The sequence below is a fragment of the Crassostrea angulata genome, chromosome 6 (genome assembly GCF_025612915.1).
Source record: "Crassostrea angulata isolate pt1a10 chromosome 6, ASM2561291v2, whole genome shotgun sequence".
NCBI classification, from domain to species: Eukaryota; Metazoa; Mollusca; class Bivalvia; order Ostreida; family Ostreidae; genus Magallana; species Magallana angulata.
In genome coordinates this window covers 55,930,091-55,958,036 of record NC_069116.1, presented here as the reverse complement: position 1 = coordinate 55,958,036, position 27,946 = coordinate 55,930,091, and the positions used below count along the sequence as shown (strand labels likewise).

Sequence of the window (27,946 nt, the reverse complement as noted above, 5' to 3'; positions counted from 1 at the left end):
TACCAGGGTGGGGTTGTTAATTGATTTGAGAGAGGATTTAGTTTTATGAATAACTTGTTCCTCTAAATACAAAGGTGATAAATTTCATATTAACAAAATCGTCCAGAAATCTAATTTTCCAACATTTAACCTCAATTTTTCTGAAGCATTACAAAATAAACACAAAGTTTATAGCGTTTTATTCCTTATCAGTTAAAATGATAACAGATATTTGAATACACAAAGAAACCATAAGCTTAACATGTTGATTATTGAAATACAATGTAATATTAATGTAGGAAATCTTAAAACTGCTCACAACTGCAACAGTTTGATGATTACATTGTAAACATGTCCTTCATATATCTAGTAACAAAGGAAAATGGAGGATGATACTTCAACAGATGACCAATGATTAAAAAATGCATGTATAAAATATTTTGTCACTTGCTTAATTAAGTAAACCATCCAAATCTTCAAGTTACTCAGAAAGGGATTAAAAATGAAAGACCTTCAAATAATACAAAAAAATAACTGCCTTCCTTAACAAGAAAAACCCCCTAGCATTTTCGTTCCTCTTCCTTAAAATCTGTATTTGAGTAAAAAGAAACAATTAAAAAGGTGAGTTATTTCTTCTTTGTTTTTCTTAAATTAAAACAAAAACACATACAGATATGCTAAATTTTAGAGCTATTGTAAAAATTTCCAATTACAAAAAAGCAACTTTAAAAATTTAATAAAACATGAAAATATAAAAAAAAACATTCACACTGTAGGTATACTGGTACAATATGTTACATGTAATCCATCCACAATTCATTCATTCTCTCTCTCTCTCTCTCTCTCTCTCTCTCTCTCTCTCTCTCTCTCTCTCAAAATAAACAAGGAATGTCAACCTACATATCTTATGATGTAACAAAACTTAACAAATACAGGATGCAAACACTGCCTATGTACGTTAATTGTAAATAATCATGATCAACATATGACATGGTTACATGTATACACAGAAAGAGACAATGGACTCAGAGTAACCTGTCTGTTGAAGGTATACGACGTCCACAACGAGACCCAGTCACTTAAACTGGTTCTCTGACAATTATCACAAGGACAGGTGAAATGCAATCAGTCATTTACACCACAACTGTCATACCAAGTGGTCTTAGACCAACTCTTACAAAATATAAGGTATAAAATTGTGATTGGTATAGAATATTCCCTATATGCTCAATGATTTGATTCCCTGGCACTGGATTTGGTCGTCCAATGAAATCTTTGGCCTGTCTTCATCACTGAGACAGACAATACACCTGTCCACAGTGATGACACACATATGTGATAAAATAGTCCTTAATAACTATACACAAGTCTAATGGGAGTTTGTGACCCTTCATAAAATATATGAAAACACTTGACAAATGGTTTTGTCTACATTAGATCTCTAACATGATAAGCACCATTGAAGTCAATCACAGAATGTCCAAGCAGTCAGTGTCGCTCACTCAGCACAGCTTGATGTTGAGTACTACAAACTGTGTCTACCTTGTGGCAAACGTAAAGTCAATATCAGCTCAATCTCTTTTACTACCGGTAAATAGAAGTACATCACAGACATATTGGTCATGTGTCTTGTTGCAGTCTGTTCCATGGAATTAATCCTGAAAAGTCTGCACCACGAAGTGTCACACTTTGATCCTGCGGCGCAGCACCAGATCACTGGTGTGTTCATACCTCTATGAACGATTCTGTGCAAGATATTGCTATGTTCTGATTACTCCACCCTGCACTGTGGCATTGCTGTATTCTTGTGAAGCTAACATGAGTCTGTATCTCAGTCTGAGATTTCTCGATCTCACATGAGAGTTAATGATCTCTTCGGTGTGATCCGCGGGAAACCAGCCCTTCTCTCCGTCACGAATTCGCTCACCTTCATACCAACCTACAAAGGAATCACAGAATTAGACTATTTTTTTTAGAAATGTACTTACACAATAAACACAACAGGATCAGTGTAAAAAAAAACCAAAAAAAAACTTAGTTATTTAATATAAACTACCGACTACAGCATTATAAAAATAATATATCTGTAGGGAGAAATAAACTACCACAGCTACATGATCACACCTAACAAAACCATAATTATTCAACTAATTGAGCACAGAGGAATCACGTCCATGATAAGACAACTGTAAAAAAAATGGACCACAACCGCAGGTCTTTTGTATATTTCTACCGTAATCAAAACAGTAACAGAATACGTAAGTATCAGTATGGGTTTTTTATTTATTTATTTTTTATTTATTATTACTTTGAGAGAACATTTAATTCTTTTTATTCTGCTTAATCTTGATAGTAAGTGAATACAAGAGGGTGAACAGCAGTTGCTTTTTAAGATTAATTTCTACTTCCAGACAAATAAGACTTATAGCCTACTGCCATGTGGAATAAGATCCTCAATCTTACAATAATGCTAGAGCATGCAGATTCCTGTTCTTAAGAACCAGGTTGTGTTTCAGACTGTATTCTATCTTGACCTACCATCGGCCATTTTCTTGAAGACATTAATGACGTCTGACTCCTCTAGGCCTAATTCGTCGGGTTCCGTGGCGTTGAATCTCTTTATGCACTGTACTTGGGGACAGTCTAAAAAAAACAACATAACAGTATGAATCATCAAAGCAAGCTACAGAAAAATAAAACACAAAGTACAAATACTGATACATTCCATAACAAACAGAGAATAACTGTAAACATTTATAGTAGTCCCTGGACATTTAGTGCATTATGATGTGTTCATTTCTCATGGCGTTGTGTACAGTGTAAAGCAGGTCAGGAGCCAAGCTTGCTAGTCATTCATTAGGAATGGACTCTAGTTTGTTCATTCAGGACCAAGGATTGGTACCAGCTAGCCCTGGTACTGTCTGCAATGTTATCTAATGTCACTTTGTGTCACAATTTTTATGTTTCACTGTCTCCTGTGTCATCAAACCTTCTAAAAACCCAGACATTTAATGCCTGCCAATGATGCAAAAAATAAACTGGAGGACCTTAACTTCACTCAAAACCACACATGCATTTGATTGAGGCATTCTGGACTGTCTATATATATCATTGGTTATCAATCAGTGGTTGTCATACTATAAGTATATATATATATACGTCTCAGACCAGTCAGGTCAAATCAAGGACAGGGACATTCTTAGTGTGGTTGATGCAGGTAAGGTTAAAGGTCAAACAGGCACCAATCAAGCATTACATACCATCTGACAAGGTCCTAGCATGAAGATACATTGACCACAAATCATTACTCATCGCATGTTTAATACACAGCTTTATAAATTCTAAACATGTTTCTGAGGCATTAGTACGTATAAAAATTGCTATAAATATGTACAACACTGAATTTTAACGGATGATGAAACACCTCCATAATGTGACACACCATGCAGATTTATTTTTCTCAAAATAAACAACGCAAACTATAATCTATAGATATTTTCTACTATCTTAATCTCTATCAGCAAAAAATAGATTAAAGCACCAGCTAATAATTTTTTTCTCTCAAAGAATGCATTTTTGGGGCAAATTTTGTACAGTTTAAAAATGGTGATTTTTTTTTTAATATGATGAACCTTCATCCACATTGATATCTTGAGGTGTTCCATACCACCGTAAAGCTAAATACACCACACAGCAGACACTACAATAATTCCCCTGCTCTCTTCACCAGTGTTACACTGGTTAAGAGCTTAGCAAAGTTTTATTGTTCAAACTTTAGCTTTACATACCCCACTCCTCATAGATCTTCTCACTCTCCGACTCCTTGGTTGTAGGAGAAAGGGCATCAATCCATCTTGTTCTGTCACTCCTGAAAAATCATATGAAATAATTTTTTAAAAATCAATTTGAGATTGAAATACCAGGAATAAAATAACTGGATTGTAAGCGGACAAGCTTGTTTCCTATTTGCAGGAACAACGCTTCATGTTTTTTTCTTCTTTCGATGTCTACAATGTGATCCGACTTACGGAGATTTACAGCTGAGGATCAGCTCCACCTGTTTTTGTTCGTGGTTCTCCAGTAGGGCCACCATGAACATGTTTTTGAATCCGCTAGGTGCAGCGGTGGGGAAGAGTTTCTTGGTTTTGTCCACAGAGTCCAAATTCTCTACGTGGAGACTGTTCCTCTTGGCGTAATCCGTCACCACGTATGTATTGTTACTAAAAATAATTAAAATTTGTCAATCATATAAAATATCATTAGTGATAAATACATAACAAAAAAAGGACACAAACATGAAATTATAAAATTCTGACTTTTGATACGAATATTTACAACAGTCAAGTTCACAAACATGGAAATGTACTGGTACATGCACATCACAGATTGTTGCCTTGGCCATGAATTAATGAAACCTTGATCTGGGTAGTGTTATATCAGTATATGTATTATGTACATTTATGTATGTGCACATGTATATGCATATATCTGAGTAAATGTATATCAATTTTTCTCATCACAAACATGTATGGGTTCAGATAACTCAATATTTTCTTGTGTTCAAGCAATGCTATCAATTACAGAGGTGTTTTTTTTTCAGCACACTATTACTTAATGTCCAAAATTTGGATGATGTTCATTTTATCTCATTTTGCATTGGTAAGAACTTTATTAAAATCAACATATTCAAAAACTGGTACTGTGTATAATGAATGAATGTCATGGAAACATTTCACTGTTATGCATGATCATATTCAAAGATTGTACATAGCGCGGAGGGCCTTTGAGTGATAGATACCGGCATTATACAGAGTTCTGTTGAAGTTCATTTTTTACAATAAAACAGAGAGTTAGTCTATTAGAGGTTGATATCTAAGGATAAGCAAACATTTAGTCAGACAGACGAGATGAGAAAAGACATGACAGAATGAGTTAGTACTGTTAGAACAGATAATCTGCAGTTGTTCTTACACAATGATAACTTTACATAGAATCAATATATTCTATTGAGATTATACATGTATGAATGGCATTCAATTGCTTACAAATGTATAAATCTAAGTAGGAGCATGTGTACTTATCAGTGAACTTACAATCCAGAATTAAGTATGCTTGAAAAAAAAATATATGACTGTATTAATTGGAGAAACCTAACACACTAACTTCACAGCTAAATGATCAAGTCTGGAAAACAGAGCACATTGTCCTGATTGTAGATGCGCATGCCAATCTCTCTCAGAAAAGAAAACATTCATTTTGATCAAACTTGATGAGATGCGGATGCTGTTGTCAAAATGAGAGGCACTGACACTAAGAACATCTTGACAAATAGCAAGATGGATAATGAAGTCTGAGAAATATCATCACCACAAGCGCTTAGCAGGGGTTGTCCCCCTTTTTTGGCATGAGATAGAATCATGCCCCAAGTCCGAGTTTACTTACAATAATTGTGATATATTCTGGGGTGTGAAGGAGTATGAACTCCTGCACCTGAAAGGGGAATTAAAACGATCTCCAAATATACAATGGTACAATCAGTAATTTCCAACAATCTCTTGATGAGTGCCTTTTCGAAATACATGCATCTGTATATCATATTCAGTACCACTACATTTTTTGCTTACTAAGTACCACAACATTTTTTGCTTACTAAATTAATACTGTAAACCAAATCTAAACATTATTTCATAATTAGAAATCACATTTTTTCAATAAAAAATGTTCTACACCTATACGAATGTACATGTACTTATCATACAAGGGAAAGATTCTTTACTTGTGCAGGACTTACACATACATTACATAGGGGCTGACAATTAACACAGTTATAGAAAGATGGTGTTATCTGGCACTTTACATACTGAGCTTACTTATAATAACTGAAAAAGAATAAGTAATGCTCTGACATTGTGGTAATTAACTTATTTATGTTCTTGCTGATAAACCGGCAGATATTACTCACTAAGATCTAAGTGGTGGACTTACTTTTTCTTCTTACTGATGATGAGCAGATCATTAAACAGATAGATGTAGACCTGTTGTTTGCTAGATCCTTTCTTTCCAAAAGGAATTCTAGTGGTTGAGTCTGGTAAAATACGAGTTAGCTCCCCTTGTTTTACTAAAAATCTGGAAGCTGATATGAGCGGGATTTCCTTGAAAAAGAAAAAAAAACCAAAATTGCATACAATGCAATTACCTGTTAATTAAGATTATTTGATAATCAAAGTAAACTAACACTTATCAATGAATATTTAATCTGTCAAAGACAATTATTAGAGAAGTTATTCTTTTCATTTGAAACTTAAAAAATTTGATAAAATTTCCAAAAAGGTACATCACAGCTTTCTTTGAGAGTATAGGACTATTGTAAACTGTAGTTATTTTTTTCCTTTCATTGAGTTTCCCTACCTTGACTTTGAATTCCAGGTTGCGGACTAGATGGCACATCTGTTCTGTTTGCTGCATTCTTTTGGCTCCATCATTGCATTTCTTGACAACCTGCACATATCGGTATATTATAACTAAATATCATATATAGGTGTCAAACATTTAAACTCATTAACATAACACTATTTTTTGTTATAGTTCTGAATCTACATGAATGAATTACAGTCGAGTAAGTGTCAGACCTTGTTGAGAGCGTCCAGGGCTTTACAGGCAGACTTGTGTTTGGGGGTGTCCGGTTCCAGCCGGTGGCAGATGGCGTCCACCAGTAGAGGGAGCCGCGTGATTCTCTGCATGGGTAGCAGCAGGAAGGAAATCATGGGGAGACCCTGGCAGGCGGGGTTCCTCTCCAGGCGCTTGATTGCCTCAGATGCTTCAGGCCGCTTCCTGCGGTAAAAAAAAACTTCATTATAAGACACTGAACTATGTTGTATCTTGGGTACTTAGAAAAGAAATCTGTTTGATTTTGGAAACTCATGATAAAATTTTTGTATACAGGCAGACTCCTATTTTCTATATTGTATTTTAAATACATGTATCAATGTTTTCACTTTACATATTGTAACATGTAGAATAGGTAATATCTGATATCCTTGAAATATCTTACTGCAGTTCTTGGGTGGCCCTCTCTTGGAATGTCTGGTTGGTGCAATAACGGACGTAGCATTCAAACTTATTGGCTGCATGTTTATAAATTATATCACAGATATCTTCAAGAAAGACCGACTTCTGCCAGCTTGCCTCCAAATCACAAAGGAAACTGTAATGAAATCATTCAATAATGCAACTAATTGTAGAAAGAAAATTGGGTTGTTATTGCACTTTTTACATTTCAATAACCACCAATAGCTTGATCAGGTCATGTTTGATATAAAATACATGTACTCTGTTCAAAAGCTAAACTAATATAGTGTACTGGTGTAAACTTTTAAAGCTAAAATTATACACCATATAAAAATTAAACTAGTACAGTGTACTAACTTTTCGCTGGTATCCCTGACGCAGCCAATGTTGGAGAACAGAACGTGGCGTTCTTGTCTGTTGATCACGCAGCGGTCCGAGTGTTCAGAAGAAAACTCTGGAGACATCAGAAACACATCCACCACGACATTTAGACTCTTTAAGTAGGATGCTTCCGATGTAATAATCTCAAACATAGCCTAGAAATTAAAAACTTCAATGTTATAATCTCTAACATAGCCTGAAACTGGTGAACTAGTATCTTGCTCATTGATACAGATTATATACAAGTTTATAAAATCATTTTAAAAATCTGACTAGATTTTGAATTTGTAAGATTATAATGCAATTCACTATTATATGATGGCTGTCAATTTCTGTTTTGTTAATACATGAAGCATAAGTTATAGAGAATTATAGATTAACATCTAACCTCTTGAATTTTTCTTTCATGTGGTGAAACGTTTGCCAGTACTCCACTTTCTTTCACCTGATTATAAACAAAGAAAGAAACTTAATCAACTGTGAAACATATATACTGTAAATCAAGACATCTGTCACTTCTGGGAATAATAAAGAGATTTAAATTACAACAATTATTCAATGAAAAATGAAGACTCAAAAAATAGCTTATTTACTACATAGACTTTATGAAACATGGAAAAGAAGCATAAAAACTGTATTTCAATTATTACCATTGTTGAATGGAGAGACCACCACTGAATATTTGATGTGATTAAACACAGCTTGTTGTACCCGCCCTTTATGTACCCCTCACAACAATTTCCAGATGACAAAGAGCACAACATGAATGACTAATCCTGTGAATCAGTTAAAATTACTACGATTCAAGAGCCAACCACCTTCCTCATATTATTAGGTGTGATCTGACTCAGATTTAATTCATTCATTGAGTGCTTCTTTGTTGTGACCTTGTGAGGGGAATGACCTTGGAGACCTACCTCTGGCATATCGGCCCACAGAGCTCTCAGCACTGAGCCTGTCTTCCCAAACATCTCCAGGGTAGACAACTTCTTGCTCTTGGGCACCTCGTCAATGTCCTCTACCGCCTCGTAGATCCTCTCCCCACGGTCGGGCACTGTCGTAACAGTATATAGTCTATATTACAACTCATATTAAACATGAAGTCTGTATTACTTCAATAATGGCAAACATAGGTATCACAATAGATCAAACCTCTGTAAATCAGTATGTCCAAGGTCACACAACATTTATAATGGCATCTTTCTATACACTAATTTTTCTAAGTATCAAAAAGTGAACAGACTCATGACTTATAATACTTCAGAACATGAACAATTCAGACTCACTTGTCATCTGTACTGGCTCCTCCTCATCGTCATCTTCACTGAGCGCCGCCATTTCCGTGTGTCGTTGACTTGACCTTGACACCATGTCTCTATGGTAACACTGATATAAAGGCTCCGACTCAAACTTGGAGGTGTACCTTCTGTCCAGGGTTCCATACAGCTGGTCCTCACTCTACAACAAATACAGGGAAACACTGTCATCCTCTTACATACCAGATCACAAAAAATACGCTCAGCTATCTTTGGTGTGAACTTTAACCTTGAGCTTTGAAAAAAGTATGTCTTGTGCAACCTTATCATAAAAAAAATGAACCTAACGAAAAAAAAAAATGAACAAAGATCGTTCCAATTGTAAATACTCTCACTTGTTTGTGTGAATAATATTATAATATAAATTATCACAGAAAAAAAAGACAATTGCTAAGCCTAGAAATCAGCTTCTTAAGTACTTACCATGTCAATGTAAGGAATGTCATCTAATTCGTCCTTGAGGTCCAGATGTCGTTTGTATGTCATCAGGTCATCAAATGGGGCGGTCACCGAGTTCTGGGGGACCTCCTTAAACCCAGCATACCCAGAGGATGGCCGCTTGTCCAGGGGCTCCTTCCTGTAACGCACACACACATTTATAAACAAGGTCTGTATGGAGCAAACATAAAATGGACAATATCAAAGTCTTTGGGTGATTCAAATCTATAAGCTTTCTCTTTAAACTGTAAATAATTTAGATTAATGATTTAATTAGAATATTAATAACATTATTACATCTGTATATTTGACTTAATACCGGTACTTGTGCATGAACAAAAATTCAAAGAATCTAATACATTTCAAGGACTGGAACATATGCTCTTTACATGTTACACAATAATAAGGTTAGAATACAATTCATTAGTGAACTTGATAAACTCACTCTCGTCGTAGAACTGGGGGGATGGGAGGGGCAGGCTCCTGAGGCATGGATTCTTGTTTTATCATCCCCCCACGGCTCTTGACTGGGGGGTCAGGCTCAATATAGCCAGTATCTGTGCAATGTAAATAAACATCGTCAATTCATCCATCATGAAATCTCATAAATAGCAACTGGCATGAATTATTTTGATAAACATCAAGATTCAGTACTACTTCGTGCAGTAAAAAAAGCAGAAAGAAAAAAAAGGTAACTGGAAACCAAAATATCTTTTCCTGATTTAAAATACTTGACTAACAGCTTCATTCCAGAATCTGAGACAAACCTAGCACTCCTAATCTTAACGCTTCACAATGGCACTTTTATCAAACTCCCTGAGTGCTTAAAAAAATAAACAGCATCAATATCACTTAATGCCATCAGAGAAAAATTCATTGAATTATATGGTTATGTAACATGATGAAAGCTGGCTGATTAGATCCACAACTCCTACATGTACTTTAACAGGTTTTCTTGACTACATATTGCTAGACTGTGCTAATCTTACACTCACTTCTACCCATACCACATTCAACAACGCCCATATACAATATGAAATATAACAGGTTTTGTTAATGACTGTATATACATACTACACTGTTCTAATCTTACACTAACCTCTAACCATGCCACATTCATCTGATGAACTGCTGGATCCACCCCCGTCCATATGGTCATTGAACTTTGACCCCTTCACATTGTGTCCATGTAGGTAACTCTCTGCTGAGGGGTGCCAGGTGGGTCCTGAGCGGCTGAAATTATTGGCAGGTGAGATATCAGTGTTTGATGGTACATAAAGGAAACTACATTGTATCATCAATTTCCAAACAAAATGGATTACTATGGCATTGCTGCTTACCACCATCAAAAGTTTTAAACATACTCTTCCAATGAGATATTCTCACCATATACATTGAAAAAGTTATGAGAAAAATAGTGTCCACCCATAACATTTTAAATGTATCAGTATTACTGAGTTTTTTATCAATACCTTCATCACCTTAATTGTGTGAATACTACTGGTAGTTACAAATTATTCCCTTACCCCTTACAGTTTCACTTACCCCCCTGGACTAATAGGGACCACCATATCCAGATTAATGTTCCCAGAAATCCTGTTCCTTGGGGGTAAAGCAGGAGTATCATCCCCAGGAGACTTAAGTGGTATTCTTCCTGTGGATGGGGGTCGTGGTGGAGGCACTTCTTTGTCTGGCACAGGGGGCAGGGATAACCTGGGAGGTACCGGAGGAACTGGTGGGGCCATGGGGGGTGGGGGTGGAGGCCTAGGGGGCAATCTGTCTATGTCTGGCTCATAGTGTTGTTCATAAATATCTGAGCCAGAATTGTCCTCCCCACCAGACGAGGCAACATGAGGGCGTAACTGCACTGGTTCGTCCTCGTAAATATCCTCATTAATATCACTGGAGTCATTCTCACTGTTACAGATCCCGACTTCCTCAGGGTCCTCGCCATTACGGGACTGATTCCCGTTGGCTTTTGTTTTCTTCATCATCTTGCCCACCTTTTTTAACAATCCGGAGGAAGAGCCATTGGATGTGAGGGATGATGTGGAAGGTACCTTTGGAAGACCAGATTCATTCTGTTTTGAGCCAAGTTTCCCTTTCAATTTCTTCAGCTTTTTGCCGATGGTTTTGCCGTCTTTTTTCTTGTTCTGATTTCTCCCTGGTGGAAGAACAGGGGGCTCTTGATCCTGACCACTGGGATCCTTGGGTTTGTAGGATTCCCAGTCCGGATCTATGGGTTCATAAATTCCGGAACTACCACTACCATCAGAATCATTCTCGTCGACATCTGCGTCAATTCCAGTGCCCTGAGGAGGAAACATGGAGAAATACATGAAACTGCGCGTGTGTATCGTAAATATTTAAATGTTACAACACACCCCCTTTTGGTTATCCACAGACCGCAGTCAAACAACTTATGACTATGTAAATAGTAATAGTCAGGATTTATAACTATGGCCTATATTGTAAACAGATTCAGAACATCAGAAGAAGAAATTGGTCACAGGTATGACTCCTTTAAATTTGATTCTCAGGATCTGCACTTATATCACAACATTTCACCCAGATCCATCAAAGAGATCTACACAGTTTAGTCTGTGGAGCTTCAGCGTCGAGAAATAAACAACCTACTAAAACAGTGGGGATGGTACAAAAACCAAGAAAAACCTGCACGGAATCTTATCATGAGAACAAACTACAGGTCAATCAAATTCAACAGAGGCAGCTCTTACTACATCTGTTTCATTTCTACATGTCCTGAGAAATGATTGATAATAATAAATCATACCTTATAATTCACAGCACGTCAGTGAGACTGGAAATTTCAATTAAATATATCTCAACAACACGGCGGCTGTGTATTGAAAGGCTTGCCTCAGTGGAATTTAATAGAATACTTTAACCATTGCAGGTTTTATAATGGGATATATCTTTCCATGGACATCAAATGATCTTCATTTGAACTTGACCTACATTTACCTGACAATTTACCTGAACAAATGATAAAACTTGATTTAGGGATCACCTGGGGACTTCCATCTAAAATATTTACAAACTTATAAGTAAATTTTTTTTGATAATAACCTAATCTACCCTTCCCCCTTTCAGTTATCTCTCTCCTAACAAAACCTATATATTTTCAATTTAATGCCAAGCATGCATAAATTAAGCCACATACATACCGGCAGGTAGTCAAAATACCATAGATGACAGGTCTATGTAAAACATATTATGATGTTTCAAACATTGTAACTAAATTTATTACAGCAATTAAAATACAAGCTTATGGTACGAAGTTTCACAGTGTATTCAACATTACAAACAGATGGTAAAATAAACTCTTTAAATAACGGTCTCGTAATCTAAACTTAGCACAACACAATAACAAAACAAATATTTCAAAATTGAAAGAAAAATTTACATGCGAAAACAAACAACTTCAACAAAAACAAAATAGAATCTAAAAGCCACAAACACACACAATAAGACTGGTTACCTGATGAAAGAGGCCAAAGATCCACAATTTGTACTGATGAAAAACAGAAAACACACAGGTAGGATATATACACCTAACAAGGTGACAGGTATGTTTTACACCTGATGTGTGTCCTAAAAATACACTGTCACGTGCCTAGCCGATACATACAGATAACTCAGCAGTTTCCTAGGGATCAGCTCACTCACTCATAAATAGTAATTCTGATGCCAAAAGGTACGAAATATTTCAAGTATGTTGTATGAAAGCCAGAGGCTAGCGTTGTGTAAACAGGATGACTGCTGGCCGATAGGAGCTGGGAACTTATCTCTACCAATATATATCTCCACAGACAATGTGTATAAAGGCACCATGCAATGAAGTGGATCCATGCGTTAACATCTTAATTTATACATGTATTCATATTTTAAACACTTGCACTTATTATATACTAGTAATTAACAGTGCAGGTTACAATTGTTTAATGTTTGAAATGACACTAACAGAGCTATTAAGTGATATGATTGAAATGAACTTAACATTATGCAGGCTTGAGATTTTAAACATTATTAAAATATTAAAAAATTTTACCCATCACACGTTTCAGTATTCATAAGATATTTACCAGTTCCTTCCATTCCTTATTTTGATTTACTGATCATAAAATGTACTAGTATTTCTCTAAGTTAATGAATACCCCTCCCCCTTACATACACATGTAAGTCTCACATGCTTTCATGGCTTTTTCATAATGAACGTTCCCACTCCATCCCCCCCAAACCCACCACATCCCCTCATTTACTTACATCTTTTGTTTTAACAAGGATTTCCCTTTGTGAATGTTCCTATTCCTACCCCCTCTTACTTTCCAACAGCCCCCTACTCCCTATAGTAACCCCCTCCCCCACTTCCACCCCTCATTTACTTACATCCTCCATTTTCTCTAAGTTTTCCCACTGTAAATGTTCCTAACCCTTTATCCTTCCAACTGTCCCCTACTCCCCGCCCCATCCCCCCTCTCACTTTCCAACAGCCCCCTACTCCTCACCCTGCCCCCATCCTCCCTCTTTCTTTCTAACAGCCCCCTACTCCTGCCCCTTCCTCATTTACTTACATCCTCTGTGCTTTCCAAGGTTCCCTCCTTACTACTGCTCTCTGTTGTTGTCACCTCGGAGGAATCATCCCCATCTACACTGGAGGCCAGGATAAAACTTGGCCGATCACTGCCCTTCCTGCAGAACCCAAAAACCAACATTGTCTCATAATCTGTACCTTATCTGAATAACTTTTTGATGATTAATCCCAACATGTCACACACACAAATATTTATAGAAATGTTTGTTAAAGAATTGGCCTGACATAAAAAATTATCTAAAAAGAGAAATGAATGAAGTAACAGTAAAAAAGATGAACAAGTTTTTATTCAATCAACACCTATCACCATTTTCTTGATCATCATCTAAAGCTTGGTTTGGTAAGCAAATAACATCATGCAATAAAGGCAAGTGCTGTGAATCAGATGCGTAGTTCATTAAATTTGAATCTATCAAAATTGTGGTGTGCACCCTAACCAGTAATTCAAAACTGACAACCGAGTGATTGACAATAAACAAAGCCGATTGACCAATGCAGGACATTTTTAATATCTAAACACCACAACAACTAAGCATGCTAATTTGTTTCTTACATATTTCTTAATTTAATTGTTATAACTTATCAAGGTTCAAGTTCTAAAATATGAGCCCAACCTTACTTTCATTAAGTATAAATTTTTGACCCGTAAATACTTTTAAGTTTAAACCTACTGTTGCACATATAAATTTTCCAAGTAGAGGTTACACTTAGATATGATATGCAGACTTTGAGAGAAGATAATATTTAAAATACATATGATAATGCTACATTTTGTGTATATAGTTATATACTTGTAACGTGAATAAATTAATGTGATATATATATATATATATATATATATATATATATATTTCACAAAATGCAATCAGAGTGATGAAATACATTTAAGTTCATATGCCTTCTACTGAATGGCTAAGATATGCACGATTCTTTTGTATAATTTCTGAAGGTGACAAGTTGACTGGCCGTTTAAAAATAACAATATATACAAAAAGACTGGATGCTTTACAGAGAAACAAGAGTCTGCAACCACTGCTAACAGATAAAAAAATAAAGAAGTTCTTATTCTGATAACTTTAGATGTTTTCTTTCACGTTTTCTTTAATAAATGCCTTAATTGGATTGCTTCCCTTTGATTAGAACTCTTATTTCTCTGTTTTACAAACAGCATGATCGATGACAATGGAGCCGCATGCAGGGATAAATCTCTTACAACTCTTACCTATTGATAGAGGTACTGAAGGGAATTAAAACCAACCATTATATACAAATAAATATTCCTCTGGTCAATTTTTCAAATAATTAATTGGACATTTTATATCAATTTATATTAGGTCAAACATTTTCACTCTAATATATTTGACACCAACTGTAAACATTCATATAGTGTAAAATTGTAAAAAAAAATTATGTAATAAAACATATGCCAAATTAATTAGCAAAAGCCAAGTTATTCTTGGTTATAAAACAAGCCTTTTAAATAATGAGAAATATGAAGGCTGAAATGAATGAAAAATGTTAGTATGGATATTTTGTTTCAAAAATAAAATCATTTTATATAAAATTGATATTTCCTTAAAGGCATGATATCTTTTTTGAATACTTTAATTTTACATATAGGTCAACATTTCATCATAACAAAAGAAGGTTTCCTATTACACTGAAATATTAAGACACACCCTCCCATTACATGGCTTTGTACTCAATGTCAATTAATTCCTTGAAATGAACACTGAAGGATCATTTATCTTTCAAGGAATAAGAAACTGCTTGTTCTTGTAACGAGAAACCAGCTAGCTATCAATCTTTTTCAAAATTCCTTATTTTCCTATTTCCTTAATACTTGACATATAGTGCATAATACAGATATACCCACTCCCCCTCAAAAGATTAAACAAAAAACACCCATTTTCTAAATAAATGTTCTTACTCCTAACTAGTGAAAAATATAACCCTGCACGAATACAGAATAAGCCTTATGTACCATAGCTGTGAATAAGATCTTTTGCTCACGTAACTTTGGAAACACCAAGTCTGAGCTTCGTTTTTGTAGAGGATTCTAAGCATACCTTTTTTGTCCATGTTTCCTGGTCAGCCTGATCTGAACGTCTTCAGTCGTCTGCTTGCTAGGATCTAATAAACAAAGTGTTGATCATAAGTGATAACACCCAAAATCAATTAAAGTTTTAAAATAGTAACAAAATCATAGATTTCATCCAGAAATCTTTGCCAATCATCTTAAAAATTACATCAACAATCATCTTAAAAATTACATTACAAAATCTATATTCGGTATCTATATTCTCCTCATTTCCTAATGGATTTGGATGAATGAATAGGGATGGATTTAATAACTGATCTTAAATTTATGGAAATGATTCATTTCATTCCAAATGGAATATATTTCAAAAGAATCAAGAAAAGAAAATCATATTAAAAGGTTAATGAAACTCTTAAAACATAGTAATGAAATTTGTATTCAGCCATTAAACGGATATAGTTGGACCTGCAACCATGCCATACAAGGACATGGCCAAAGCCAGGTACTCACCGGTAGCTGGAATGTATTCGTACATATTGTCTGCACTGCTGTCACTGTCCGAGGGCCAATCATTGGCCGCTGCCGGATTCACCGCGACATCATGGTACTCCTGATCTGAGCTTCTAACCGACTCAACAGACTTTTGAGTTTGGATCTGCTTCTTGAATCTCTCGTCCACCACCTCTCCCTTTCCCTGGTTCAGAGCACTTATTCTGTCTTTCACCCCCACAATTTTACCCTCATCTTGCAGGTTTCTCAGTGTTTTACATTTGGTGGTATCAGCTGGTTTTGGCTTTTCAAATGAATTTCTCCTTTCCACGAACTTATTAGAATTTGGCACTTCAATTTTTGGTTTTGGCTGAGCAGATTTTGATGCATCATCAGATTGTTCATATCCACCTTTTAACTTCTGGAACAGTTCTGAACTCTCTTTACGTGACAGCACTAGTTTTTCTGCCCTCTGTTCTTTTGAGTCTTTGTCTTTGGCAAACTTCTCCAAAAACTCCTTACTACTACTTGCATCCTTGGTAACTAGAGCCTCCTTCTTGGTAAGAGAAGTACTCTTTTTGCCGGAATCTGTTCTCTGGACTGAAGCTTTAGGAAATGTGGATGATGTGTTAGTAACAGTTTCAGTTTTATGTGTGGATGATGTGGATTTTGATGTGGATGAGGCTGAAGTGGAAGATTTATTTGTGCTCACAGAGCCACTGGTGGTGGATTCACTCTCAGGCTTTTTTAACTTGGTTTGGAACTTATTCACCAGTTCTTTACTCTTCTCCATCCATTCTGGTTTCTCATCTTTACACTCCGGGCTGAACGATTTGTTCCTGGGGCTCACACTTCCACTTGACCCAGTATCGGAGCCAGCCGATTGGTCCAGTTTTAATCTATTTTTACTCCTAAGTGAAGTTCTTGGACTCAACTTTTCGGATGCCACGGAGTCTGAGCTTGAGTGTCGACTAAGTCCCGGACCAGGAGACACACTGGTTTCTGGTTTCTTGGTGTAGGCTGATCCTTTTTCATCTTTTTCAAACTGACCTTTCTTGTCACTTCCTGTACGTTTCAGGGAAGCCCTTAATTCCTGAAGTTTTTTCTCTCCACAGTCTGTCGTTTCTGAAGTTTTACTTGTCAATTTGGAAATTTCTTTATCTGAATTTACACTTTCTTTGGATGATGTTTTCTTATCTTTGAGAAAACTAGATTTTTCATTAAAAACTCCATTGGATTTTGATGTTTCACTTTGAACTGTGGATGAATCTGACTTCTTCCCATACCCAGGACGAGTTTGAAGTAAAGCTAAATTCCCTATAAGAGAAGATGCGGCCATCTTTTTATCCACTTGTACAGGATTTTTCTCCTCAGAATTCAGTCGATGAACCTTGCTGTCTACAGTTGCTTTGAAGGTCTTAGACGAAGAGGCCATGACCTTGGATTTGACGACCAGGGGTTCAGCCAACTTGTCATCTTTAGGGAACTTCCTTGCCCCTTTTGGACTATCGGTCTTTTCCAGGGTTGTGTTTTTGTTTGCATCAATGCTGATTTTGACTTGAGAGAGCACCGCCAAATCCTCCAAATCTTGGCCAGTTTTGGCCCTAGTCTTTGTTTTGGTCACAGTTTTTTGTGTGGTGTATGATCGTTTGAAGTCTGTTCCCATGGACACGGGAGCACTGGAGGAATCGGTGCCTCCGTCTGACTTGCCCTCAAACATGTTTTTCAGGTCCTTTAAGTTTGCTGGTTGGTTTCTTCTAGTGTGAGTCTGTCTGACTCTCTCTTTCTCTCTTGAATTTGGTAACTCGGTGTGTTTTAAATGTACCCCAAATTTATCCATACTAACACAGATCCTCACAAATACACTTAACGATGATCACATGATAAAAAAATCACAAAATGAGTAGAAACACAGATCTATCATCCCAAGCATCCGAGTTATCAGTGTACACTAATCACACCTGGGCTGATCTGTAATAATTGACTAACTGTCACATCCACGTCTGTTTTGACGGCTGTGCACATTTTAATCCACTTATAATTCTTAAGGTTTTCATCAGAAACTGCTCGCATTTCTACTTTGAGTTTGGCTTACATTCAGGGACTCATAGCCACTTGGTTGTACGCTGCACTGAACCATTTCCTGTTCATCGTAAACCTTCCTGTTTCTGGATTGGCCGGACGTACACCCTACAAAGACAAGTCATTATATTAGTACTTTTTTTTGTCATCCCCATCAATAGGTTTAGTCTACTGCGATCATAAAGACATCTCTATACATTCACGAGACGTACATATTATTCACTGAATGTCTCATGTACATTAACACAACAAAAACCTCCTGTCATATTTATGAATCTCACATTTCATAATTTTTATGAAAAAAAAACATTCATATCAAAAAAATATGTAGAAAAGTTGTGCTTAAATATTTGCACAAATTACCATACAAAAACCATACATGAAAAACCATATCAATCCAACAGAAATTGCCTGTGCTATACCATCATTGGAAAAACTCCTATATATTAAAGAAAGTCAAAGACTATGTCAATCAGTGGTCAACTTAGCAATGCATTTATCAGATGATCAGTGTATGAAGACCTCATTACGTTAAGCCTTCCTTGTCTACACGGAGAGATGATGGAGCCTGGCCGAGGACCCTTACTGGATTACGATCAGTACTGGTCAGTGGTGCAGGGTTCACAGACAAGACATGAATCACCCTGGTCTATAAATAAGACAGCTGTCAGTCCTTATTGTCTTACAGAGCTACTCACACATAACACTAGCACTTGTGACCATTAAATAGATATAATGAACAGGCAGTTATGTAGATAGGCCCATCAACTAATATGTCTTTGTTAAAAATATTTAGCTGACTTACAGATTTGGATGTTGGGCCATTGAAGTCTATCAGTTGCTATGGTCAACATTTAGTCCAAATCTATGCATTCAACACAGATGATAACTGTAACAGAATATTTTCCTTTTCGGATGAATCTCTACAAACTTAATCATATTTGTAGACCAAAATGTCAATGCAAATGCTATACCCTTGTTGGCTCATTTTCATTTGTTAACTATAAATCAATAATAATCTTGTATTTTGACCTTGTGGAGAATGTCTAATGAAGGCAGTTAATTAGAACCAATGACTTGACCACTACAGATTTAGACCTGATTCATAAGGACTCCAAGGCTGAGCGGTCCGATTTCCTGATGGTATTGTGGGAGCTGATCAGTGGATCAATGGAATGAGTCAACATCAGAGCTGTCAGAGTCCCACAAACCCAATCAAGGATTAGTCAATCGACCACAGCACAGCTAATCGGACTCATCTCGCACCACAATAATAAAACTGATGTTTATCTGAACAATGATAGCAATGGTTCAAAAAACTACAGAAAATTCTGTATAATATTTTCAACAAAATCACAGTATCTTCATCTTTTCAAAATCAGTGTATAATATAAAAAAATTGTGAGGAACACCTTAATTGAACAAAGAGCAGGTAAAATACAGAGAGAGAGAGAGAGAGAGAGAGAGAGAGATGTTAAGCAGTCACCCCCTAGACCCATGCTGATTTGTCAATTCAAGCCTTACTTTTCCCCACTACTGAACAGGATCCAGGATCTGCTCATCAATTATTTATCTGTTGTTTAAAAAAATACAGATGTACTGGCCCTTCAATGATTCATCAACGTGGATGTAAAATACCAGGTAACGTGCATGTCCTAAAATATTACACAACTGTACTTTTTTAAGTTTCAAAATTCCTTCATAATGACAGTGTCAACTCTGTGCACAAGATATACATCAGTAACAAACAAAAAATCCCCAGCCTTTTTTGCTTTTTCAAATATCAGTTTCTAAAATTTTAAAGCCTTTATCTAATCAGGAAACCTGAACATGAAAAAAAGGGATCACACAACTACAAAAAGACACACCTGTCTATTAATTCATAGAAATGAACATACCTCGTCTGTGTATTATGTCATCTTTACCTTTTTACCACGTTGATTTTGATGCAATTTTATTTTGCATTCCTATCATTTATCTATACAAGGCCCACCTAATTTTTAAAGTCACCGCATTTGTTTACATTGCTGATAAAACAATGCAACAAACTGTCGCTGAGCAGATGGTATTGTTATCGTATGTATCTGTGTACTCCGTTCATACTCTGGTATTTTGACACCTTTTCTATCTCAGGTATCAGAACAAACATCCTAATTATTTAAGAAGACTCGTCATCAAGATCACCAGACCCAGGTAACGGTCCTATGTCCTCAGACATCTGAGGACATACGTTCTATCCATCACCTTACATCAGGTACCTGTGGACAGACCCAGGTAACAGTCATACGTCCAACAGTCATATGTCCTCAGACATCTGAGGGCATACTTTTTACTCATCACCTTACATCCGGTACCTGTGGACTTGCAGCTGGGCTTTATCAAAGGATATACCCCCTTAAATTCTTTTCATTCAAGAGTTTAAAAACCTATTAAAGCTAGCTCGACCAAAACTACAGATGACCTTTTATACCAAGTTACCTATGTATTTACCGGTACCTGAGTGAGACTGTATGTGGGCTAACATGGTACCACCATGGAAATGATTTACCATTGCTTCAACCACTACATGATTGATTTACTATGAATGGCCTCACCACTTATTCCCTGAAAATTGAATTAGTGAATAACTAAATCAATTTGTTTGACAAAAAAAAAGAATTAAAGGAAACATACCAGCAACAAATAAGCAAGATGGAGAGGAAAGACACTTCCTTCCACAAACTTCTCTCCCATTTACTTCCTCAAAGAAGAGGTGTTTTTTAAATGTTTTATATATACTAGATTGACGAAACAGAAACCAAAAATACCAGACCCAGTCATTCAGAACTGAACAGTAACAAATAATGGATTATTATCAATTTAACCTTGAACTTGCAGTTTAACAATGAACTTTCCTAGTGATACAATTTTCAACCTTGACCTTTAAGGTTTTTAAGTATGCAGTATATTTTTTGTATAGTTTTGTATAAATTTTAAGATAAACAGACCAAAAAAATAAACCACCTCGTATATTCAATCTTTGAGCATATTGAAGTAAAAACTTTATCATGGAATTGTATACAACATTGAACATCGCTATATTCTGTATGTACATTGGAATACACTAGCTGAGGTGGTATGTTATTCATTGATTCAACAACTAACATCTAAATGCAGCTGTGACAATGGCCCCATGCTGGAAACCAAAAGTAATAGGTGGTGAAATGTCAAGTCTCAACTGGGACTCAAACCCAGGGCCTCTGGCGTACCATGCCAGCACTCTAACCATTGAGCTATAACCATTGAGCTATTGAGACCCGATATATTGACTGACAGTCACACACCTGTTAACTCGATGACAACTGAAGCTATGTCAGTTCTTTGAAGTAATAACTGAATTGATTGAATTGTTAAGGATGTCAGCTCAAAATTTCCTCAACTGCATATGTTCCCCTGAAATCCATATTCCTAGAAGGTAACAATTATTAAAAATTCAGAACTTGGTATAATGAGCAAGATACAACCAGGAAGGGATACGTGCAATATTGTGATGTCCCGAATATTACAAAACATTATCAATATCCTATCTGTATGATACATCATCACTGAACAATCACAGAATGATCACAAATAACAATAATGAGCAAGGAAGTCAATCAATACACAGCAGATAACTGGCATTGTATTGTGTCAGTGAGGGTACGATACGAGTCCGCACAAGTGCGTGTCAATTAAGGATATCTCCATCTAGCTTATTTCTTTGTTTTGAATATGTTATAGATGTTTAACAGCGTTTTGTTTACATTCATCAACAGGATTACAAAAAAGTAATACAACAATCATCTTACCCGCCAGAAGGATTCCCAAACACCAGTAATATCTCAGGAATGTCAAAAAAACTCCCCCCTACAACATACATACAACGCTTTAAAATTCAAATTTCAAGAAACTGCGTAAAACAGTGTGATTGTAGAAAGTGTATGTAGCAGCTTTGGGAACATTTAACATCAATTAAGATAGGCATTATCAGTACATTTATCACACACAGGGTGTTTTTTCTGCTTCAAACCCAGATGGCTCATGTCATGCAGTTGCTAAACAGACACGATTGTCCCACAGAAAAGTTTGATCATTCAACAAGTACGGTATTAGCCATGTGAATACATTGGGTACTAGGTAACCCTCTATTTAATACTGACGATCAAAGCCCTGGCTGTGAAGAATAAATCAAGTGATATTGTTTATCACGGTGTCCGATTCATGCTAACATTTGTTAAGTCCTCTCTCCCTTGACAATTGATATATAATCTTATGCACATTAACATCATTTGACAATGACACACTTTGTACTTGACAATAATGTATACATATATGCATTACTTAATTTCAAATAATGCTAGATATTATCCTGCACACGTTATAATGAACCAAAAACCTCAACATACTATGTACCATACTTGTATACAATTAGTAATTCTAAAACATAACCTTGACATGACGATATAATAATCACCTTGAGATGGTGACCTTAACACAGTGAAATAATATTCACCTTGACATGATTATTTTGTATTTCCTATGTTTGTATATTGAAATATTTATTGTACAGTGTAACTTGTTTGACTTTGATTAGGGTTACATTGAGAACTGTTTATAAGGAAGTACTCAACAGTCTCAGAGCAGCTGAATGTCGTAAATGTTACCCATCTTATAAACAGACATATTGTTATTATTAAACAACTGCTGCTCACCTTATACAAATCCTGATGGAGGATTCATTCACAGCTGATCCAGCAGGAAAGTTCCTATCTAATGTTTGTCTGAAAATAAAGAAAACAATGAAGATAAAAATATTATCATAAATAAATTCTGTGTCACTTTATATTTCAGATCTTTTACACTGTGAGAACATGTACATGCAAAGATAAAGTGTACGTTTTCAGATTTAATTTAGCATCAACTCAAGCATGCACAGAAATTTACTGACTACCATTACAGATTGCCAGGGGGGTCGGAGAACATCTTACCACAAGATGCCATCTATAGCCATCAAACACTATACTCACTTTAAGGTTTAAACATAAATATCACATCAAAATTAAGGTCATCCAGTTAACTCTGTTATAACAATTAACTCATCCAATGATCACATATCATTAGCACAATTCCAGTAGAGAAAACCAAAGCGAGTAAATTTCTTCAAGTATTTCATCAGTTCAAACCTCCAAGCACCTTGAACTACAACACACAATATGTTTTACGTTGTTTTAATTACGTTGCTTCCAACCTCGTTTAATTTGCACCCCGTGATAACGAAGTGAAAGCTCTGTTGGCTTTATCAAGCAGTCCTGGCGTAACTTATCTTTTGTGAGGAGAACACAACAAAGAAAGCCCTGTGATTTGTTAACAGTACATGTGCATCATGCTGCGTTTACACGACACACATGGCTGGTGCAAAAATGGAACAATTTGTCAAACATTTCATCTAACAAGGTATCAGGTTTCCTTACAATATGGTCATTGATAAATATAGGTTAAAAGTCCCTGGCATGAGATCTTACTAATCCACACAGCTCTCTCACCCAACATTCACTTTCTGCCTTTTCAATGATCATTAATTTATTCAGTTCTTGGCGTTAGACAGGGTTGAGTCATTTGAGTCCTCCCAGTTCTTGGCTGTGCCTCTCTGGGGTTTTCCTAACACTGGACTGTGGTTTACGACTGTGAAAGACAGTCATATAACCTGTCAATGCCTCACTGTATGAAGAAACACACCTAGTCGGACCGGTCTACAACCGTAATACTGGACACTGCTGTCACTGCCTTTGTTCTAGCTATCATACTTTGGTACCTCAGATACACATGCATTTGATGTTTTGATTGGCTAAATGTGTGGGCCCAGAGTGCAACTTCCTTCTTGCTGTTGCATCATTGACACAAATGCAGTATTCTTGTGTTGTTTTTCTTTATGAGGTTTTCAGCCAATATTATTTTACAACTGATCATTCCCTTTGTCAGCACTTAACTTACCTTTATGATTAGGTAATCTGCATTAATGACATTTACACCATAGACATATGGGCTCAAAATGCAAATCAAGAATGGTGCACAGTTGATGCAAATTCATGCATGAATCTATATTCCTGCAGGTTTAATACCAGGTAATTGTCCTTCAATAATAATGTTTGTCTAGTTTCTTTTCACGTAGAGGGGTGTTTCTGAATCAAGCAATTCAGATCCTATCATCAGAAAGTCTGCAGATTGGGGTATGTATGAATTTGTCAAGATGAAGCATGCAAACAAAAGCCAACATTTGCCCCATGACTGCACGTCTCTACTTGTGGTTTCTGCTTCACTACAAATTGCTCTGAAGCGTGTCTTTCTTCTGGTTAGAGGAATCTTTTGATTCTGAACAAATCAATAGATTGCTCCTAGCCTCTCACTGCATTGCTGTTAATGATTCAGAGACAGATCTGAACCATCATCTCTGTATTAATAGCCTCGAATATCACACTAATTAAATGTGGAGCACAAGTCTTACATGAAAACTAATGAATGTACCAAAGTTCTGTATCACCAAAGTGTCATACATGAAAATAAGTTGGGGGGGGGGGGTTAGCAGTCTAATAGGTCATCAAAGACTATGGTACATTATTTAGTTGTCATCATCACTCAGCTATCCGTACACATCAGATTATCACTTTCTCCTTCAGGGATACCAAAAGGTAAACGGTTAACAATGATTTTTACATACCGGGTACGTTTTCCAGAAGGAAGTCTGTTTTGTCAAAATTGTTCTCAATGGATAATAACGCTGAACTTTTGACACTGATATCAAAAAGCCTTGAACTGAAGTTTAAAAAAATCAATGGCAATTTCATGACAACCAAATGAAGGTCATTTACAATGCATAGACATAGAAAAAAAGTTTTATGACTAAAAAAATAACACACAAAATGGTACACAGTGAGTAACTAGGTGAGTCCATTTGAAGGTTTCCATAATGCCCATCTAACAATACAGAGACTGTATATGTGAGATATCAAACACTGTAGGGAGATTGGAATACTGTACAGTTTTCTTACCGGATGTATCCACAAAACCAATTCCACACAGGCTACACATCCTAGCACTATTTCACGACACAAAGAACTTCATTCAATATTAAATTCATGACAGAGCACGAAAAAATCAATCCAAAACTGTACACAATCATGTGACATTGATCTCAGAACAGTAGCATTGTAATCCACAAATGTGCCAAATCTGTTGGATAAAGTCTGGGAAATCCATCACTCCATTTACCGACAGTCAGCAAGCAAGCAACCATTGGATGCAGAACTTGGATTTTAATTGTACTACCATTAGTGTCTCAATAACAAACAGATCTGCCGATCACACAGGCTGCACTCTTGAGCAACAAAGACACGAGTCTTCATCATATCATCAGTATAACTCACACCAACTAAAATCAATATGCATGCAGACATCATTCAAATGTTCCACAGAAATGTGAGCAGATGCCAGTCCATACACCCGGGGGATAATCTCAAGAGAAGTGACACTCATTGACAGTCTTACAGTCACCAACGAAATAAGTGCTACAATATGTGTCCATGAAAAAATTGCCCATCACATGTATTTCATTTTCACCTCAACCACATCAAAGCAGTCATAATGTAAAAACAGGCCAAAAAATTAAGGCCAAATAATTGATTAAAAGAATGATCATGTACATGTAAGATACCCTGTGTGTGATATCAGAATACATTAATGACCATTATATATATGTACCATTCCAAACATATGAATGTATTTACATGGTGTTGTTCCTATGCCCACATGACTCGTCCACTCCAGGACCAAACTACAGGAAGTACCAATGGCACTCAATAAATGCACACAGGACAGCTGAGACACCCATCAAGGGTAAATAGTTTCACTGTACAGATCAGGGTCCACACTGCAGTGTACTGGAGAGAGAAACTTAGGTGTTTCTGGCCCATGAGGACCGAGAGCTATATTGCAAAGACCTCCTTATCTTGATATCATCTTTAAAACACAGATCAGATCAATAAAATCTCTGCATTCCATGTTTGCATTCACCCATGTCCTGTTTTGAAAACCTGTTCCTGCAGTTTTATTTCCAGAATGACAGGAGTATTTTTAACTTCCTAGTACATGTATTCTAAAAGCATGCATATTTTGGTCACCAGTTAATCTAGGGGTGTGCATCACTTCTATAAATTTTTCGCTACGTAATTTTATTGTTCCATGTATCCTTAGACTACCTTGCAACGCGTATTGTCAGACAATCGTCATCGTTGGAACATCTGGCTTTATGAAGTCCATGCTGAGTCTGACCTTACGGAAAGGTCTCGAGGGTCAACAGGGGGGCGTCCGAAAACAGGACGGTTTACATGACGACAAATCATCCAATTTCCTCCTCTGGGGAGGGACCAAGGTCAAGGACATCTTGGGCTAAGTGCTTTGTTTGTTGTTTGTGGACTTCTTTTAATGACTTCCGCTGTAATCCTTGTAATGACCACATTTAATTTTCCTTAAACAATTGAGTCACACTAATGTTTGACTAGCAGTCATAAAATAAGGCAGCACTCAATCACACCTTATGAAAACAAGCCAATTCTTATTTTAGCTAATTTGTCAAGCTGAAAGTTAGAAGTACATTCCAATGTATTTTTTCAATATGTACTGAAGTTTACTGCATGTATACACCTTCTGGGCCTTTTCACAAAGAGGTTCATGGTCTCCACCTGGATATATACGAGTTCAGTGGTCCCTATTATTTGCTGAATTATTGACAGTTTTTGCAATCCCTTTATACCCAGTGGTCGTTTGAACTTTAAATTTCAATAAGACCCTCAAACTATCTCTGAATAGCCCCTTGAAATTCTTCACCGTGAGACTTACAATTACCTTATAAAAATGTTGAACTATTTAACAGATGTAAACCATTCCTACAATCCTGATGCCCCTAGGTGTGGTTAATTGTGGGTTTTTTTAAAACTTTATCTAACAAACTTACGTGTCACTGGGCTGAATAACTTCCAGTGTTATTGTACAAATGTGTTATTCTTTCCTCAAGTTCTCCAAGTATTCTACACTTATAACAATCCCAGAATATTTCTACACTCGGTAAGTATTTCCTCCAAAACTACGCAACCTGTCACAGATACATGACCCAGTTTCTCAAGGAAAAAATATTACGTTTCTCACTGGAATTTCATCACCTCCATTTAAAAAAAAATTTTAATGCACGACTGAACATCCCGTTAAAGGATACTTCAGAGTTTGTTCTTCTTAATCTGATTTACACAGGGGGAAACACAGATTGGCGAGTTAATTAAACAATTGTATGGTTAGTTAAATCTGCATTTTACTTATGTTCCACCTCCCACAAAAAACTCGGAACAAATGACATAAAGCTCCCTGTAAGTAAACGTCAGGCCAACTCTACCAGTGTGGCAGAAACAGGCTTTGTGCTGCAATGGTGTAAATATATAATCAGAAAGGTCAACATTGGACATTCCACACGGT

General features: G+C 36.3%; 1 protein-coding gene across 11 annotated transcripts; it reads right to left on the bottom strand.

Annotated features, from left to right (window-relative positions):
• Positions 1-162: 162 nt before the first annotated feature.
• LOC128187153 (uncharacterized) lies at positions 163-27,946 on the bottom strand. 11 transcript variants are annotated; one of them, XM_052857387.1, is made up of 25 exons: positions 27,435-27,946; positions 23,140-23,208; positions 22,237-22,294; positions 16,349-18,517; positions 15,867-15,930; positions 15,020-15,034; positions 13,778-13,895; positions 12,685-12,717; positions 10,728-11,494; positions 10,282-10,415; positions 9,628-9,739; positions 9,168-9,321; positions 8,715-8,886; positions 8,346-8,482; positions 7,817-7,873; positions 7,405-7,583; positions 7,031-7,183; positions 6,609-6,810; positions 6,388-6,477; positions 5,965-6,131; positions 5,422-5,469; positions 4,008-4,199; positions 3,768-3,847; positions 2,518-2,622; positions 163-1,918 (listed from the first exon to the last, which is right to left on the bottom strand). In XM_052857387.1, exons 4-25 carry the CDS (start codon positions 18,165-18,167, stop codon positions 1,740-1,742), a joined length of 4,977 nt encoding a protein of 1,658 aa, XP_052713347.1. In that variant the 5' UTR covers positions 18,168-18,517; positions 22,237-22,294; positions 23,140-23,208; positions 27,435-27,946; the 3' UTR covers positions 163-1,739. The 11 variants fall into 11 exon arrangements, with proteins under 11 accessions (XP_052713347.1, XP_052713348.1, XP_052713354.1 ...); XM_052857388.1 differs by lacking the exon at positions 27,435-27,946 and adding an exon at positions 23,455-23,942; XM_052857394.1 differs by lacking the exon at positions 15,020-15,034.